At 38.3% G+C, this 19,152-nt stretch overlaps 2 protein-coding genes across 2 annotated transcripts; one reads left to right on the top strand and one right to left on the bottom strand.

Annotated features, from left to right (window-relative positions):
* Positions 1 to 32: 32 nt before the first annotated feature.
* Positions 33 to 3,415, bottom strand: ogg1 (8-oxoguanine DNA glycosylase). The gene is made up of 7 exons (XM_084915922.1): positions 2,788 to 3,415; positions 2,330 to 2,694; positions 2,026 to 2,205; positions 958 to 1,136; positions 720 to 867; positions 581 to 630; positions 33 to 503 (listed from the first exon to the last, which is right to left on the bottom strand). The coding sequence occupies exons 1-7, from the start codon at positions 2,895 to 2,897 to the stop codon at positions 288 to 290; spliced, it is 1,248 nt and encodes a 415-aa protein (XP_084772048.1). The 5' UTR covers positions 2,898 to 3,415; the 3' UTR covers positions 33 to 287.
* Positions 2,625 to 17,475, top strand: qars1 (glutaminyl-tRNA synthetase 1). The gene is made up of 24 exons (XM_084915911.1): positions 2,625 to 2,708; positions 3,434 to 3,641; positions 3,989 to 4,139; positions 10,166 to 10,275; positions 10,357 to 10,432; positions 10,527 to 10,591; positions 10,704 to 10,757; positions 11,009 to 11,072; positions 11,147 to 11,221; positions 11,557 to 11,642; positions 11,746 to 11,832; positions 11,924 to 12,023; positions 12,116 to 12,194; positions 12,265 to 12,504; positions 12,579 to 12,671; positions 12,775 to 12,912; positions 15,232 to 15,319; positions 15,409 to 15,555; positions 15,650 to 15,751; positions 15,862 to 15,954; positions 16,248 to 16,375; positions 16,469 to 16,535; positions 16,627 to 16,752; positions 16,908 to 17,475. Exons 2-24 carry the CDS (start codon positions 3,531 to 3,533, stop codon positions 16,956 to 16,958), a joined length of 2,331 nt encoding a protein of 776 aa, XP_084772037.1. The 5' UTR covers positions 2,625 to 2,708; positions 3,434 to 3,530; the 3' UTR covers positions 16,959 to 17,475.
* The last annotated feature ends 1,677 nt before the right edge of the window (positions 17,476 to 19,152 follow it).

The raw sequence follows: 19,152 nt of genomic DNA, 5'->3' as shown, positions 1-19,152 counted from the left end.
TGGTATCAACATTTTACAGAGAACAAAAAGAGTGTGAGGTACTTATTTTTTATTGTAAAAAAATCATTAGTGTGCTCTGTTTGTTACAGTGAAGTGATGCCTCAACACAATTATATAAAAACCCAGAGAAAGAGAAAATGATCCATTTTCTGTCGTGTTTCTGAAAGATAAATCATCTCAACATTTCATTTCACGTCACATGATGCTGAACAAGCACAGTGTGTGCAAATGTGTGGTTTTGTAGCCTGATTTGAATCTCAGGCTACAAAGCCGGTAATGTGTTTACCTCACATTACTGGCTCTTTCTTAACAGAAATCTTTGCTTTCTTGTGACATGCTGGCTTGGCGTTCAAGTTCCCCACGGTTCCTGTACATTCAGTTTTTACTTTAGTCTTTTTGCATGGCATTTTTTCCTCTTCAGCATCTTCATCTTTCACTGGTTGCTTTAGATGTGCCGTCTCTTTGAGGCTTTGGAACTTCTTGAGGTCTGAACAAAACAAAACCTGAAGCAAGAGAGACACTCTGTGGTTACAGTGGACCTGCTATAAGAGACAGACAGTTTGCAGAATTTGACACTCACAGACTGCGCCCAGCCAGCGTAGGGTCCCCACAGCTTTCGAAAAAAATCTCCTGTGTAGAAATATTAGATTGAACATTTATTACCAGTGTTTAAAACCAGGGCTTGAACCATACCATTAAACAGGTATGTGAATACTGACCAATATCTCTGTTTAGTTTCTCTGTGATACTCTTCTGTCCATTGTTGGCAGCGTATTTATAGTCACGTTTAGCAATCTGCCACACATGTGTGTCAACAGGTACAGCCTCTGGCTTATCCAGGGACATCAGACATACACAGTCTGCCACCTAAAATATGACACAAAGCCTTGATTGTATGTTAGCAGTTAACATCACATTTTTTTTTGCCTTTTCTCCCCCCAAAAATATCTGCTGTACCTTTGTACCGACACCAGGAAGAGTACGAAGAGCATCACGGGCCTCTAGATATGGGATGCTGCGTAAACCTTCAAGCCACTGGGGCCCATGGTTGTCCAGAATCTGCTTCGCACTCTGCTGGATAAACCGAGCCCTGTATCCAAAACCAAGATCCCTAAGACGTGCCTCTATGCAGCTGTCTGATAAGAACAGTAAATGAAACAACATACAACATAGTTGTGGTCAGAAGTTTTCACAAACTCATCATGGGCATGAATATCGTGGTAATTTGGGGCTTTTAAAGATTTCTTTGAACTGTTCTTTTTACAGATGTGGAAACACTATTTACTTTTCTATTACTATAAGGCCTGGAAGAATACCCAAACTGTCACCCTCGGATGAGAAGAAATTGGCTAGGACATTCAGAAATTTGGAGCAGCTCACATGGACAAACCAACTGCTATCTGCAGGAAAGGTTTTATAGTCAGTTGAGACGAGGATTGAGCTTTTTGGCCACAATGACAGTAGCTATGTTTGAACGAGTAAAGGTGAGATTTTCATACCTAAAAACACTGTACCAGCTGTCAAGCGTGGTGGTGGCAGCATGATGCTCTGGGTCTGTTTTGCAGCAAATGATACTGGTACATTGCACAAAGTGGATGGACTAATATGGAGGAGGACTACCTCCAAATTCTTCAACTTCATCTCAAATCAACAGCTGAAACTTGAACACAGTTAAATTCAAACTTGTCCACCTGATTCTTGTTTTTAAAGTCGTTAAAGATGTACACTGGGTGCTGGTTTAGTGAGCAGGTGACCATAAGTCATATGGCCAGAAATCAGCAGCCCGACCTGAGGCCCTTTGCTTTATGTCTTCCTTTCTCTCTCCACTTTCCTATCTGTTTCTACTATCATTAAAGGCAAATGCCAACAAAATTAATATAAAAAAAGATGAATCAGTTAATGTTAATAAAAAAAACTAGTGGGATGACTATCTTCAGACTCTCAGTATCATCTTCATCTGACAGTAAAGGTTTTGATAAGATTACAAACATAGATTTAAGTTCTGTGGCAAAAATTTTCAAGCACCTGCAAGCGCAGACAGGGAAGGAAAGTCGTGGTATGAGGTCTGATCAAGCTGGCACAGGGGTGAGCCCAGAGCCTGACACAGTCTGTCCACCATGCCCTGAATCCGAGAGATGTGGTTGTTGGAAGTGCAAATAAAGGAAAACAGGCATTCTGTGGGGTCCTGGCGCAGCATTCGCACACCTGCAGGAAAACCCCCCCACAAAAAAGTATTTATGAAATTTGATAAAACATAGCATTTGAGTAACACCTTACTGTGTAATAAGTGATATGTAGTAGCTGTGCAAACACAAACTCACACACTGACCTTTGAAGACCTCTGCAATGTGTTTGAAGTGACAATCTGCTGCTCCCCACTCCTTGTGCAGGTCCCCCATCCTCACATCCAGCTGGAAGTAATCTCTCAGCATCTCTTCGTCCAACTCTCTATTCTGTACTAAAGAAACAGCCAGAGGCTCATCTTCTTCCTTCTCTGGAGCACATTTGAATCTCTTCTCTGCTGTATTTTTGTCCAAGACAGAAACACCAACTCTTCTCTTCCTGTCACTTCCCTCCTTCTGCTTGTCCTGGTTGTTGTACACGTGGTACCAAAGAGTCTCATCTGTTTGGGTCAGAGTCCAAACACGCCCTCCCATCACACCGGTCCAGTGTCCTTCTGTTGTTTCCCTCCATCTGCGGGATGAGATGTGAGTTAATTCAAAGACTCTAAACCGCTTCAACTTGCATTTGATGTTTAAAGGCTGGACGTGATTTTGACCATCTTACCGGAAGGATTGTCCACACGCAAGAGTGAGATCGAGACGCAATTCGGAATTTGAACAAGACATAGACCTCCACATTTTTGATCCAGATGACAGCACCGCATGTTTGGCCATAATTTTGCTCTTTACAGTTTCTGTTTAGTGATTAATAACAAACTTTACAGTAAAGTATTTTTAAACGCATAGTAGTGTAATCCGACGTGTATGGTAGGTTACAATAATAAATACAGAAGTATTTTCCAGGAAGCTACGCGGCATTCCAGTAAATAACTTTCCCGGAGATGTTTTGGCACAGATTATGATGGACGACAAAGACCTTACACTGAGTCGGAAAGGCGCAATTATTTTATATGAAAAGTTGTGAAAAGTATAAATTTTCCGTAATAATTGTTTAAAATATTATCTAGTATAGATAACAAGTAATGATCCTCAAAAATTCATATTGTCAGGAATTACTAAAATCTGATGCAACATCACCCAGATTCCGGTAACCCGTCCCTCACTGGTGTCAACACAAATCCTGATTGGTTCTTACGATCGTAGTAGGCGGTAATCTTAGTAAATCTCCTTCACGATTGGTCAGTGAGATCCAAACCCGCAGCGTTCTATTGGCTAATATTCTTTGTACTTCACATTTTTTTTCTTTCCAGAGGAAGTGGTCTCTGGTCTCTCTTTAGGAAGCAAAGTCGTGTGTGGCGGTGGTGTGTCTGTGCTGTTCCGATTTTAACCGGTGAATTCGGCGGGATAATGGCAGATACGCTGACACTTTTCACGTCCATTGGACTCAACGAGCAGAAAGCGAAAGAAACGCTGAAGAATGACTCGCTGAGTTCTTCCCTGAAGGAGGCAATTACTCAGGTTGGTCCTAACGCTTATGGGGTACCTCAACTACCTGAATGCACAGCTGTGAGAACGACTGACACTTGACTGTATAGCTCAGCTGTATACAAACTTCTCATTTATTTATGCTACGCTAGTTATAGTTTTAGATAGACCTACCCTGACCTTCTTGTAACTTTTGTGTACATTACGCCATAGTTACACTTTTACTTTCATATTTCTTTAGTTGGTAGTAAACCATCCATTATTTTATCTTTATTAGGCTCCCAGGGTCAAGATAAGGAAAGTAGTGATTATTAGCAATTTCCTTATTTGTCTTTAACAAATTCTTAATAATTCTTAAATTTCCTCTCTGTTTTCAATAGGCCCAACGTGTCCATGGGGCCTCAGGAGTGGACAAAGCCATGGGTACATTGCTGTACAGTATGGCATCTCGCCTTAAAGACACCAAACGCCTGGCATTTCTTTCAGAAAGTATAGCTCAGCGTAAGATCTGCACAGAACTACAGCTTGCAGGTAAATTATAAAAGTTTTGGAAGTCAAGCAAAAGTGAAAGTGAATGTCTACAAGATACTAGTGAGACCTGCTGTTTGGAAGTTATGGTACTCACAAAGATAACAAGAGGTCGAGCTGGGGGTGGCGAACTTCAAGATGATGTGATAATTTGGATTAGAAATAAGTATATCAGAAGAGCAGGTCAGGCTGCCAGGAACAGAGAAGATCCATAGATGTAGTGAAGGAGGACATCCAGAGGGTTGGTGTGATAGAACAGGATGCTAGTGATCGGGTGAGTTGTGGTGACCCCTAAAGAGAGCGACTGAAAGAAGGTCTGTTGTGGACCCAGTTTTAACCAGCAAAGTTTTCCAAAAATATTTTAAACATAATTTGTGCTTCAATTATATTATGATCTGAGTCAAATTACTGCAATTTTTTTCACAAATTCTTTTTAAGCACAATGTTTTTGAAATAAATATAAAGTGCTCAGGAAAAAATACTCTGAAAGCAACAAGGAATACTAATGTCGATGATGGGCCAAATCAAAGAACTAAAAAACCTGATTAAGGAGAAAGACAAGACAATCCAGTTTTTGGAAAGGAAGGTGGACGATCTAGAACAGCAGGCTCGACTTGAGGAAGTGATTATTACGGGTCTGGAAACTAAACACAGGAGTTATGCGAGAGTCACCGAGTCTTGGACCGGTGCAAAAAGAGGAGAAGACGAGCCCCCGACGGAGGAGCTACAGTTGTTGGAGCGGCAGGTTGTGGAATTCTTTTCGAATAAAAAAACTTCCCCTGCATAGTAATAATATATCTGCATGCTATACCCTTCCTAGAAGGCACACTAATGCTCCTCCAGCAATTGTAGTGAGATTTGTAAACCGTAAACACAAAGTTGACTTGCTGAGGCGGTCCAGCCTTTTGAGAGGAAGCGGAGTATATTTGAATGAACATCTTACAAAAAGAAATGCAGATATTGCTAGACAAGCTCGCATATTACAGAAGGAGACAAAGATTCAAGCAACCTGGACCAGGAACTGTAAAGTGATGATTAAACTTAATGGAACACCAGAAGAAGCCAAGGTTATAACGATTAAGGATCTTGAGGAATTGGACATTTATACAAGATAACATTACCAAGATAGGCAGACAGTTACGACCAATCATGGCTATGAGCTTAAAAACAATTAGTTCATCCTTTACAAGAACAGATGCTACTTCGGGTGGAAAAGGACAAAAGGAAGTTGTAAATTGGACATGGAAGAAGATAAGATCAACGGACTTTAAAATATGTCGATAAATAAATGTGTGATTGTTAAGGATCCCTTTCTTTTTTGAGGTCAATAGATATTCTTAGAATAATTATGCATAATGCTCGACGACTCAGATCATAAACCATATGATTTTGAAGCAGGTATTGACCCTGAAAGGAATGTGCTTAATACAATTAATGTCACATGTGAAGATTATACAGAGGAGCAATTCAGGGATAAGGTTGAAATAGCTAATACATTTTCATTAATTCATATTAATTGCAGAAGTCTTTATAGAAGTTTTGCTTCGATTAAAGATTTTCTGTATAGTTTGAGAGGCAAGTTCCAAATAATTGCTCTGTCTGAAACATGGTTAGATTAGAATAGGGGTTGTCATTTTTGTATCGAAGGGTACGATTTATACTTTGTAAATAGAACTAAGAAGAAGGCAGGAGAGGTGGCACTTTTTGTTAATTGTGATTTGAAATGTAAAAAAGTTGAATATATGTCTGTGGCTATAGACGATTTAATGGAGTCTGTGACAGTGGAATTGGACATAGAAAGAAGAAGTAATATAATTGTAACGTGTATATATAGGAAACCGGGGTCACAGATTGAGTTATTTACAGAGGTAGTAGAAGGGAAATAAGACTTTATGTTTGTGTGGTGATTGCAATATTGATCTTTGTAAAGAGGCAAATGATAAGGCTGCGTCAGATTTTTTTTGAATTATTATTTGGAAAAGGATTTTATCCTTTAATTATAAAGCCGAGTAGAATAACGGATAAATCAGAAACACTAATTGATCATATTTTCATTAATAGCTTGAAGAGTAATATTATGAGTGGCCTCATCATAAATGATATAAGTGATCATTTACCAGTCTTTCTTACTTTTGACTTAAATATGAAAAGAAAGGAAGAAGTTGGTTTCGTGAGTCATAGAAGGCTAAGAAATAACGAGGCAATTAACAAGTTTAGACAAGATCTCATGGAAGTGGACTGGAAGGAGGTTTATGTTAATGAGGTCAACGTTGCATATGGAGCATTTTTAAATACTTACTTGGCCTTGTATGATAAACATTGTCCATTGGTATCATTTAAGTATAAGAAAAAGAATAAGAATTTGAAACCTTGGATAACTAAGGGTCTTGCAAATGCGTGTAAAAAGAAAAATAATTTATATATAACACAGAGAACTAAGAATGCGGAAATGAAATATAAGGTTTATAAAAATAAGTTGGTATTAATATTAAGGAAAGCCAAGAAAGACTATTATAATAAACTTTTTCAGGAAAACAAGAATAATATTAAGGGCATTTGGAATATTTTTAAAGAAGTATTGGGTAACAAGAACACACCCTCAGATCGGCCTATTTATTTCATTAAGAATAATCAAGTTGTCGATGACAAGACTGAAGTAGCAAACGAATTCAATTCCTTTTTTGTAAATGTTGGACCTACTTTAGCAAATTTAATTAGAAAAAATGACGACCCAGAATATGAGGAAGTCTGGAAAGGAGAAAGTAGAGTGGTTAATTCTATATTCTTAGCTGATATTACCATAAAAGACATAGTAGCAATTGTAGAAAAATTTAAAAATAAAAAATCTACTGACTGTGATGGTATAGACATTGTTATAATTAAAAAGACTTTAGACTGTATAAGTATTCCTCTTTGCTATATTTTTAATCTCTCGTTACAATCAGGAGTATTTCCTGATCGAATGAAAGTGGCAAAAGTGATACCCTTATATAAATCAGGAGATAAGCATAGTTTTAACAACTATAGGCCAGCGTCTCTTTTGTCACAGTTTTCAAAAGTGCTTGAAAAACTTTTTGCGCAAAGACTTGATCGTTTTATTGAACAAAAACAACTAATAAATGAAAATCAATTTGGATTTCGTAAAAATAGATCAACGGCATTAGCATCATTGACGATATTTCATCTGCAACCCATAATAATAAATACACAGTTGGGGTATTCGTTGATTGAAAAAAAAAAGCTTTTGACACGTTACAACATTCTGTTTTGATTTCTAAATTGTATAATTATGGTGTGAGAGGAGTGGGATTGAATTGGTTAAGGAGTTATTTAGAAAATAGGTCGCAATATGTACATCATCTCGGCAATACCTCTGAAAGATTGAAGATTGTATGTGGCGTTCCTCAAGGTTCTATTTTGGGACCTAACCTAAACTTTTTAATTTATTTATATATATATATATATATATATATATATAAATGATATCTGTGACGTATCAAAAAGGTTAAATTTTATTTTATTTGCAGATGACACAAATTTTTATTGCTCTGGAGAGAATTTGAAAGATTTGGTTGAAATTATGATTTCTGAGATGTTAAGATAAAAAAAATGGTTTGATGTAAATAAATTATCTTTGAATCTGACAAAAACGAAATTCATGATATTTGGCAATCGTGTAAAGGAGGAAGAAGTCATTATGTCCATTAATGGAGAATTGATTGAAAGAGTTACTGAATTTTGCTTTTTGGGTGTAATAGTAGATGAAAATTTGACGTTGAAATCACATATTGAATATATTAGAAAGAAGATGGTTAAAAACATTTATATTTTGGGAAATGTAAGAGATTTATTAGACTACAAAACAATGCGCATTTTATATTTTTCATTGTTTTTCTCATACTTTAGTTACTGTGTCGAAGTTTGGGGAATACATATGAGAATACTATTAAACCTCTAAACTTATTACAGAAGAAAGTGATACGAATGATTCATAACATTAAATATAGAGAACATACAAATAAATTCTTTATAAAATCGAAATTATTAAAATTAGGAGATTTAGTGAAACTACGGACACTATTAATTATGTTTACGGCTAAAAATAATATTTTGGCTTTTAAGTTACAAAGAGTATTTTTAATGTGTTCGGGGGGAGAAGACAGCAGAAGGAAATTTTATTTTAAGCATCAGCTAGCTAGGACTACACAAAGATTAATGAGTCCAACGGTTAGGGGTATACGACTGTGGAACTCTCTTCATTATAATTTAAAGAATTGTATAAATTTACATTGTTTTAAAAAGTGTCACATGTCTAAAACGATAACTCAATATGAAGAACGTGAATGAAATTGGAGTTAATTGAAAAAGGATCCATTATTTTTTTGCCTCATTTATTTTATTTACTTATCTTTTCTCCGTGTTACTATGTGGAGTGGTATATTCTGATTGTAAATTTGTTGTTTGGTTTGAGTTAGGACCGGAGATAAATGTTAATGTCAGTTTGTTCCTTGATTTTTGGTGCCCACTTGCAATATAAGTTGGATTGTAGATAGGGGGCAGGGTTTAATAAGAATATTTTCTTCTTCCTGCTCCTTTTCACACATGGTTGCAGTGCTTTACTGATAGAAAGTGTGGTTGGTTTGTCTGAAAGAACTAAGTTGTACCAAGTGTGAAATAAATAAATGAAACGAAATGAAATGAAATGAAATGAAAAAAAGAAAAAGAAATATCAGGAATAAGTGAGCTTTCCTTACTGTAGCATGTCAAAATGTCTGTTGTGAAGAAGGCTCAATGAAGTGTCTAAAGAAGCGCACCCTTATAGGCTATATGGACAAAAGTAGGCCATGCCTCTTAATCTTTGAATTCAGGTATTTTGAGTCCCATTACCACTGGTGTATAAAATCAAGCACCTAGCTATTCAGTCTGACTCTACAAATATTTGTAAAAGAATGGGTCGTTTTAAAGAGTTCACTGAATTCAAGCGTGGTACTGTAAAGAGATGTCACTGTCGGCATTTTATTTCACAACAACTTAGGTTTTCACATTTCGTCCTTCCTAGATGTTCCCTGATCGTCTGTAGAGGAGGTATTATTGTAAAGTGAAAGTGTTTAGGAACCACAGCAACACAGCCATGGGGTGGCAGGCCACGCAGAGATACAGAGTGAGGTAGCAAGTACTAAGGTGCATAGAGCTTCAAACATCCTCTGGCATTAACATCAGTGCAAAAAAAACTGTGCACCAGGACCCTTCCTGCCATGGGTTTTCATGGCCAAACAGCTCCTGTAGGTTTATGTGTGTGTGTGTAGATGGACCAGTAATTCTGATAAGCAGGTTCCTACACACAACTATGGAATGAATTCATTGTTCTTGTGGGACAGCCTAGTGTTGCTTCCAGTGACAGCATGGAGATCCTTAATTAGAAAATAATGACATCCCACAGCTCAGTTACATCATCATTATATCCTTATTGCTTCTCGTCTTTGTGATGCGTTCATGGTGCACATGTAAAGTTGCAGTTGCAGTATTTTAATATCTAGAAAGCAACTGAGGAGGAGCAAGCATAAACGTCATAACATTTTTGTTTGTTTGTCTGTTTTTAAGTGGCATGTAATTTGAAATGTAATTCTTCAAGCTGCTCAAATATCAGCAAACACACAAACGTGATTTCGCCTATTTACATTATTATTTTAAGGTGATGAATAGATTAGGTTCACTCACCGAATTTTATGTTTTGTACTAGTTTTATAGTATCTAGGTGTAGGTAAATCAGCAATATACCCTATGAAACTTGAGAAAAAATTTACCAGAAGTAGTGAATGCCAGATTAACAGCACAGGTCAGCTGATCATAGTGTCACAAAACAAGTTATGTGTTTGATTCCAAAGGCATTCTTTCTCCGTGCTGCACCGATACACTCAGTCGTGGGGTTCCTCGACTTGTCAGATACTACTCGTGTGTGTGTGTGTGCGCGCGCGCGTGTATATGAAACTGAGATTACATAAACCACTTTCTGAATATTTTTTTTGTAGCTGCTTTGGACTTTGTGAAGGGTCATCCGCAAGACCCCATCAACCAGAAGGAGTTTGACGAAGCATGTGGAGTGGGTGTAGTCATAACACCTGAGCAGATTGAGGAAGCAGTGAGTGTTCTAGCCAAAAGTGTGTCTTTTTACATGCTGTACTGGGTGTGGTATGCACTGTAACTGTGTAATGTACTGTAGGTAGAAGCTGTGATTAAAAAGCACAAGGATCAACTGCTAAAGGAGAGGTACCACTTCAACATGGGACTGCTAATGGGTATGAGCTCACACCTTTTGGTTAAATATTATTGCAGCTGCTGAAGCCTAACAGCCAAAAATAATTTCTCACTGAGCCTCTGTGTCTGGTGCAGGTGAAGCACGCACTGCTCTAAAATGGGCTGATGGCAAGGTGATCAAGAATGAGGTGGACATGCAGGTATGTCTGGGAAAAGATCCTTCTGTTATTGCAATGTCATTGTGGTTAAGTATTTGCAGTTAAGGTCGCTGGGATTCTTTCAAATAATAAAGCTCTGGCTTTCATCTTAAAGGTTCTGCACCTCTTAGGACCCAAAACAGAGGCTGACCTAGAAAAGAAGCCCAAGGTAAAAGTGGTGTATCTTATTAAAAAGTTGAACATTTCTGGAGCCATTTTTATGCAAATTCTTTGCTGTCTTGGGGTAAAACATTGTCCAGCAGATAGTTAATCTACACACACAAAAAGCTAATCAACTAAATGATATGTAGTGTGTTTAAGCTTCAGAATGAGTTAATTTTGTAAGTTCTGTGTAGAGCTGAGGTAGAAATGCATAGCATGATTTTTTTGGTCTGTAATTAATATATAATCATCTTTCAGGCACAGAAAGCTAAAGTCACAGAGAATGACGTGAAGGTGAAGAAAGAGGAGGTGGTGGTGAACGGTAAGCAGCAAAGTCAAAAACAGACAGGGGTGCTTTTGTCTTGAAGTACTTTTTAAAACTGTTTGATTGTTTAGGTGATGCAGTCTCTGGGGAGGGCAAGTCACTAATGGAGCAGCTCAGAGGAGAGGCACTGAAGTTCCATAAACCAGGTGAGGACAATTAGAAATGAAATGATCTTGTTGCACCTGAAAAAGGTTTCCTTAATCTGTTCACACTGCAGCCCTCAATGTTTCTTTAAAAAAATTAACCAACAAAGCTATGTGTATGAGAATGCTTATTCGTGTATTGATGTGCTCGGACATTAGACAGACTTTCCCTTGCTGGTTTCCTGGTTTAAAAAGTCAGATTGAGCCCATGTAAGAATGGAGCACTCCTCACCACCAGCTTTTCTAGCATTAATGTGAAAAGGGGGACTTTTGTCAATGTGTCTACTTGGTTATTGTGACTTTGAACTATGTTTATTTCTTTGTTCTTGACCGCGCAGGAGAAAATTATACAACTGAGGGCTACGTGGTCACACCGAATACAATGAACTTGCTTAAAAAGCACCTGGAGTTCACAGGTGGACAGGTATAATATTTTCGCGACTTGTATGAACTGTTACAAATCTTACATAGTTAAAAAAAACCCAAAAAAACATTGATCCCATTTACCTGTCTCGGCATGTCTTTAGATACGTACCCGTTTTCCTCCTGAGCCCAACGGTATCCTTCACATTGGGCATGCCAAAGCTATCAACTTTAATTTTGGCTATGCAAAGGTAAGTTAATTTCTTCTTTCTTCTTCAACACCATATAAGCTTTTGAATGTTCTCTTGTGCTCTTTACTCTAAACATTGTGTTCCCCCATAGGCAAATAATGGAATTTGCTTCCTGAGGTATGATGACACAAATCCTGAGAAGGAAGAGGAGAAATACTTCACTGCCATCAAGGATATGGTGGAGTGGCTGGGTAAGTTTTTTTGTGCATAAATGTTTTGATGTTCTTGGGCGCATTCTCTACATTCATGGAGCCATTGTCATATCACTGTTTTGCTCACACAGGCTACAAACCTTATGCCGTCACACACGCTTCTGACAATTTTCAGCAACTCTATGACCTTGCTGTGGATCTTATTCGCAGGTGAGTGCAGGATATGTGGAGATGTTGGTGCACAGATGGTGTTTGACTCATTTCTTTTCTCCGCCTTCAGGGGTCACGCGTATGTGTGCCATCAGAAAGGCGAGGAGCTGAAAGGCCATAACATTCCTCAATCACCGTGGAGAGATCGACCCATCGAAGAATCGCTGGTGCTGTTTGAGAGGATGAAGAAGGGCCTGTTTGCTGAGGGAGAGGCCACCCTCAGGATGAAGATGGTCATGGAGGATGGAAAGATGGATCCTGTGGCATACCGAATAAAATACACACCGCATCATCGGACAGGAGATGAATGGTATAAATAAAAAAAACCACAACATCTTTTCTCACAATGTATACCTAGTGAACTTGCTTTATCTTTCTTTGCAGGTGCATCTATCCTACCTATGACTACACTCACTGTCTGTGTGACTCCATTGAAAATATTTCACACTCACTGTGTACCAAAGAGTTTCAAGCCAGGTATACAGGACTTTTTTCCCCATCTTCATTAGGTTCATTTTAGCTTTTGCTGGATTCTTACAGAATGACATTTTTGTTGTTGACCTTTTTGTGATTCTATCAGGCGTTCATCATATTACTGGCTGTGTAACGCTCTGGATCTGTACTGCCCTGTGCAGTGGGAATATGGGCGGCTGAACCTCACCTACACTGTTGTGTCCAAGAGGAAAATCATCAAACTGGTCGAGACGGGCGTTGTCAGGTAAAGTAGGATTTCTTTTTGACATTTTTTTTTTTCAGACTTAATTATTTACTTTGTAATGCAAATTAATAGAAGTGGCAAGGAAATATGCTGCTTTTAAGGGCTGCTGAGGCACTCCATCTCTTTGTAAAATAATGTAACAAGTTTATTTTTAGGTGTAGGCAGGAAAAGATAGACCAACGTGTATCAACTCTTAAGTGTTAATCAGAGTCTGGTAAATATAAAGTCATTGAGGATTAAAGGCCATGGGTAACAAAAAATCTGCAGCAAGGTATTTGACCCCTAGAGGGAATTGTAATCAAAGAACAAAGACCCTCACGTGTCAAAGAAATTATATAAAAAATATTTTACAAAGCAGTGTGGAAAAATAAAAAATAAATGTGAATTTGTAATAGATCATAATAAAAAGGCTAGAATTCAACCATTAGACTGTACATATATTCACATACTATGCTTATGATTCAACAGTTTTATTTTTCTATTCATAATTTAATTTAAAATAACCTTATGTCAGAAGCACAGAGCTGAATCTAAAACACAAGGTTAGCTATGTTAACATGGCAAAAAAAACTGAACATACTGGTTATTAATCACTATGAAGGACTCGTTACCTGCCCAGGATTTGCCCAAACTCTTAGCCAGTAATAGCTGGGATAGGCTTCAGCCCCACAGTCCTGAATTGGATAAGGAGATCCATAGATAAAGCCAATTTTATTTATTTAACCCCCTAAGACCCGAACTCTTCCACAGCATGCATTTTTAATTTCTCTTTGATATTTGGGCATATTGAGGCCCAATGAATGTAAAAACAAAGAATTACCAGATTTTTTTTTTTTTTTTTTAACCTTATTTTTGTTTTTAAGAAAAATAAAAGCCACATTTAAAATTTTGATAGAACAGTAGCAGTATAATGTCCTCGTAAGTGGATATCAGGCCCTTGTAGAGCAAAATTGAGTATTTTGGTCTAAATAACCCAAAATGTGATGTGGACGTCAGGTCCTAGGAGGTTAATTTAGTTATTTAAATCAGTGGCCTTATGTCATTAACATAAAATGTAGCTGAAAGTCTGTCTTTTAGATTTGAGAATAATATCAACTTTGTGTTGAAAGTCAACACTGGCATATAACTACATATTAAATGTTGGACCTGTGTATCCCTACCTGGTAAAGTGTTTTATATTTCCAGTTTTTTGTTACCATTCAACTAAAGCCCTTTTACTTAATTGTCATAGAGATAAACTCTAAAGTCACTTCTGATTTCATTGTTAGAATAACATAAAAGGCTTTATGCACTATTTCCTTTTAATTAGATACTTTGAGATTAACTGAAAAAGTTGTAGAAATCAAAACTTTTAGAGAAAAGTTAGCTGTATGCTTTTGTTTTGTTTTTTTTCCCCTCACATGTCACATGAGATGCTGTATTGCACAAAATGTTTAGACAAACTAAAGCAGACTTTGTGGTTCAGCAGTGGTAGCAGTTTCGTAGCCTGGGGATGGCCTGTCCATCTGCACAGAGCTCTGTTTTCTATGGAGGCGATGTACAAAGTATGTGGTATAACCAGTCTATGGGCTACTTGTGCTGTTGTTGGTCCATGGAGAAGTTATAACATACAAAGAGCTGAAGTGAAACTGAGCAGCAGCTGTCTCTGCTTTTCGTACTGATTTTTGATCTAGCTTTGTAAACTAATCAGCATTCGGCAGACACATCATTTGCGTCCAGTAATGTGCAGTGGGGATTTTGGAAGACTGCACAGGAGCAGGTCTGGCATTGGTTTAAAACCCTTTCCGCTCGCTGTCTGAACAGAAACATGTACGGAGACGAACACGTTTGCAGGACCATGATTTAGGCTTAAAAGTAAAAACCCTTACGTCAGAGCTTCCACCAGATATAGGCCACTCAAATTAAGAATTCAGCCCCACTGTATTCAGTTGGTATAATTCGAAAATCATTTAATTGTGTAGCACTCTAAATAGAAACATTTCTAAGGCTTGCAATGCAAAAAAAATTTTTCCAGACTTAGTTTTTCCCTGATATAACAGGACAAAATATTGGGACAAACCTGTACATGACATTTATCCGAAAGCAGCACATCCAACAAAAGCTGACTTCAGCAGCTCTCTGGATTCACCAATGTTTTAAACTCTATATCTGAGTAGGACCTTAGTTTTCCCCAAGCATGTTAAAAGCTATTAAAACAAACTACTTAATTACTTCATTGTAGGGAATTGATGCAGCCTTTTGACCACAGCTATTGTTGTGATGTCTTCATTGTGCATAGCCTGCGTTAAGTAACTCTTAAATATTTGTTTCTAATTACAGAGACTGGGATGATCCCAGACTCTTCACTCTGACTGCACTGAGGAGAAGAGGGTTTCCCCCAGAAGCGATCAACAACTTCTGTGCACGAGTAGGCAAAATGAATGCAATGATGAACTTTTGGATGCCACAACAAGTCCCATTCATAAGTGCTGTGCTAACACTGTACACATCTCACAGGTGGGAGTCACAGTTTCCCAAACGACGACCGAGCCCCACTTACTGGAGGCGTGTGTGAGGGATGTGCTGAATGAAACAGCACCTCGAACCATGGCTGTGCTAGAACCACTCAAAGTCACCATAACGAACCTTCCTGAGAACTTCAAGGTTTGTACATTGCTTATAAAACAAATTGCTTGACCTAGTATATTCTTTCACATTAGATTTTAGGAGAAAGTAATCCTTCTGTCTTCTCTTTCAGACAGATGTACGAGTCCCGGACTTCCCTGCCGACGAAGCTAAGGGCAGCCACATGGTTCCTTTCACGCACACAGTCTTCATTGACCAAAGTGACTTCAGAGAGGTCAGAGAGGAAAAACCTCCAAATAAATGATTTTAAAAAGCAGCCATTCTTTGTGCTCTTTTTGGTTTTGAGATGGGCAATGATTATGAGGTTATTCTCTTCTTTGGCAGGTCATGGAAAAGGGCTACAAGCGCCTGACTCCAGAACAACCTGTAGGCCTGAGGCATGCTGGGTATGTCATCTCTGTCCAGAAAATCATCAAGGTAAGACTCAGTTTCACCAAATAGACAATATAAAATAAAATGAAAATGTGTTTTCCATGCTCTAATCCTGTAAAAACATGAACAGGCCCTTCAAACTTTTCTTCATCACAATATATTTGTGAAGGTTTTACATATATCTGTCCAGTCAAACGACATTATAGTTTTATAAAAATATGATCTAGTTATATTAAACTAGAGGTTGTATTCTAGAATATTCAATTGCGGCAGTAAAATGTCATTATTACTTCATTCTCTGGTTTATGACACACATGTTGCTCTGAACCATTTCTCAGGACACTCAGGGCAAAGTGGTGGAACTGGAGGTGACCTGCTGCAGTTCTGAGACCGCAGAGAAACCAAAGGCCTTTATCCACTGGGTCAGTGAGCCACTGGTGTGTGAAGTGCGCCTCTATGATAGACTGTAAGTCACAAACAATTACCCATCATTCACAAACATTTCACAAATAATATAACTAGAGAATTCACCTAACCAAGTATCTTCTTGTATCCGTAGCTTCTTGCACAAACATCCAGAAGATCCATCTGAGGTGCCTAATGGCTTCCTGAGTGACATCAACCCTGTGAGTATCTCTGAACTACAACAGAAGGCTTTTGAAGTGTCAGCAGTCACATCGATTTCTTAATTTGTTTCTTCATTTTTTTTAAATTTAGAATTCCCTGCAAGTGATCAGTAGTGCCTTAGTGGACACCTCAGTCAAGGGAGCAAAGGTTTTTGATAAATTCCAGTTTGAAAGAGTCGGCTACTTCTCCGTGGACTCAGACAGCACTGCAGATAAGGTACAGAAAGATTTTTTTTATTTAAAACGAGGTTTGTACAAATTTGTGGAAGCTTCTGTTTCAATTAACTTTAGAAATTCTTTGTTAGTCTTGGTCTGGATTAAAAACATTTATGCAATATGAGCTGAAACCTCTTTTTCCTTCTTTCACTGCAGCTCATCTTCAACAGAACAGTTACCCTGAAAGAAGACCCTGGGAAGATCTGATTGATTTGAGATTAAGCCACTCTTCCTGCTTCAGAGATGCATGTTCAGATTTGCTTGCATTACATCAATGTGTAATATCAGCAAAGGCACAGACTGAGTCAGATGAGATACTGGAATATTTTTTTCAGGGATTTATCACTCAGAAACAAAACAAAATTATATTCCTCAGCTATGATCTTATTCATCACAAAAGCGCTGCAGCATGACTTTGACCTAGCTCATTTGCTCAGTAATCATTAAGTCTTTTTTTTTTCTATACTTGCCACAATAATATTCACTTACAGTGTTTTCTCTTGTTTGTTGAATGGATGAAGCTTTCATCATTGTTCAACAAGGGCTGTTTGTGTATATTATGTGAAGCTGGTGTTACACAAATGTGATGCTCTCAAATGCCACACGTGACTTTTTTATATATATAGATTCAGAGGCTGCCAAAGCATCATGTTTTTTAAGACTAGGCAGATTGAACATGTGTCCTTTTGACTGGAGCAAAGAATAAATAATTCTACAAACTGCAGCGTCCATGTGTATTCATGCTGGTTCGGGATACTTAGTTTTTTGTGTGTGTGTGTGTGTGTGTGTGTGTGTGTGTGTGTGCGCGCGTCGGGGGTTCTATCAGTATTAATATTGAGTATTTTTCTTAGCTGGAATGCTTATTAAGAAGGAAGGAACATAACAATAACCAATGAGAAAAAATATAATACTGGACCACTATTGATACCTACTAAGCATGTTAGTAGTTCTTGCAGTGCAACCTGTGAGCCCATGGTGGACCTTAGAGACATTTTTATATTGCTTGTGAGCAACAGAGCAAGAATGAACTGCTATACAGTTGATGTCATGTTGTAACATGGCAGCAAAAACTCAAGACTAAGACAACAGTTGTCTTCAGTTTTTCTACACTAGCTGTTATAGCAGACAGTTTAATGTAAACACAATAACCTCAATAATGGCTAAGAAACTTCTTTTGGCTGTTCCCTTAAGGGGTCAGCACAACAAATCATCAGCCTCCATTTCCCACTATCCCAAGCTGTCCTTTTCACATCAGCCCTCTGCATGTTCACCACAACTACATCCATGAACCTCTTCTAAGGTTTTCCTCTTGCCGGGAAGCATCATATTCAGCATCCATTGTCCAGTATAGCCACTGTCCTTCCTCTTCACATGTCCAAACCATCTCAGCCTTGCCTCTTTATCACCAAACTACTTAACCCGAGTTGTCCCTCTTATGTGCTCATTTCTAATCTTGTCCATCCTGGTCACTCCCGATCTTAGCATCTTCAATCCTGCCACCTGCAGCTCTTGCCTTCCTGGATATTCTTCTTCCATCTGAAAACATAGTCCACGGAGACTCCTGACCTAATTTGTCAACCTGTCCATCATCACTGCAAATAAAGAGAGCCAATTCCTGATGTAATCCCATCACCACCTTGAACCCATCTAGCCTTTGACCACTGTCTCACTATAAGACACACTAACCAAGCAAAGTAGTATAAAAAGTAAAAGGATGTTATGTATTGGTACAGACTCAAACCTTCATTCTCCTCCACTTTTCTAGTAAGAGAAAACTGAACGCATACAATTAAGAAGATGTGGTCTATAACAAATATCAGTAGTGATGCGCGAATCATGAACGAATCGTTCAATACTCGAGAATCACTTTACTGACTCATGAATCATGATTCACAAGCCCAACTGACTGACTCATCCCTGTTCCTGTTAGCAGCAATGTATCTAGCTTATAATTAAAATTGTGGAGAAAAACACAACATCCAGTATCGTAACAAAAAAAATTTCTGCTCTGAACTGGAAGAAAAAACCCTGAGTAGAAGCTCACATCAAGAAAATAGCTCCTCGGTTCACAGTAGCATCGCTCTGCTAACATGCTAACAGCACATTTGAGCTACTCACCCCCTCCCCTCCTGTGCTGAATCATAGAGCGAACGAATCACTCACTCACTCACTCACTAACCCCCTCCTTCCTGTGCTGAATCGTAAGCCTAAGCGAATCACTCAGGACTCACTAACCCCCTCCCTCCTGTGCTGAATCGTAAGCGAATCACTCAGGACTCGCTCACCCCCTCCCTCCTGGCTCACAGCTTCTTCTTCTTGGTTGGCAACCAATGTTAAGGTGCATTACCGCCCCCTGGCTCACAGCTCAGTGGACATTTAGATGAGAAAATATATATTTAAC

Source organism: Perissodus microlepis, chromosome 20 (genome assembly GCF_051167445.1).
Source record: "Perissodus microlepis isolate ML-2025 ecotype Zambia chromosome 20, ASM5116744v1, whole genome shotgun sequence".
NCBI classification, from domain to species: domain Eukaryota; kingdom Metazoa; phylum Chordata; class Actinopteri; order Cichliformes; family Cichlidae; genus Perissodus; species Perissodus microlepis.
Note: the sequence above shows the minus strand (reverse complement) of the source record. Positions and strands in the feature narration are given on the sequence as shown.

Excerpts from the sequence above, each read along its gene's own strand:
- qars1 (XM_084915911.1), top strand. The coding sequence starts at position 3,531 with ATGGCAGATACGCTGACACTTTTCACGTCCATTGGACTCAACGAGCAG. Across the intron at positions 11,222-11,556 it reads ACTGAAGTTCCATAAACCAG|GAGAAAATTATACAACTGAG; the intron begins GTGAGGACAATT and ends TTGACCGCGCAG. Across the intron at positions 11,833-11,923 it reads TTAATTTTGGCTATGCAAAG|GCAAATAATGGAATTTGCTT; the intron begins GTAAGTTAATTT and ends GTTCCCCCATAG.
- ogg1 (XM_084915922.1), bottom strand. The coding sequence starts at position 2,897 with ATGGCCAAACATGCGGTGCTGTCATCTGGATCAAAAATGTGGAGGTCT. Across the intron at positions 2,206-2,329 it reads CATTGCAGAGGTCTTCAAAG|GTGTGCGAATGCTGCGCCAG; the intron begins GTCAGTGTGTGA and ends GTTTTCCTGCAG. Across the intron at positions 504-580 it reads ACGCTGGCTGGGCGCAGTCT|GTTTTGTTTTGTTCAGACCT; the intron begins GTGAGTGTCAAA and ends CTCTTGCTTCAG.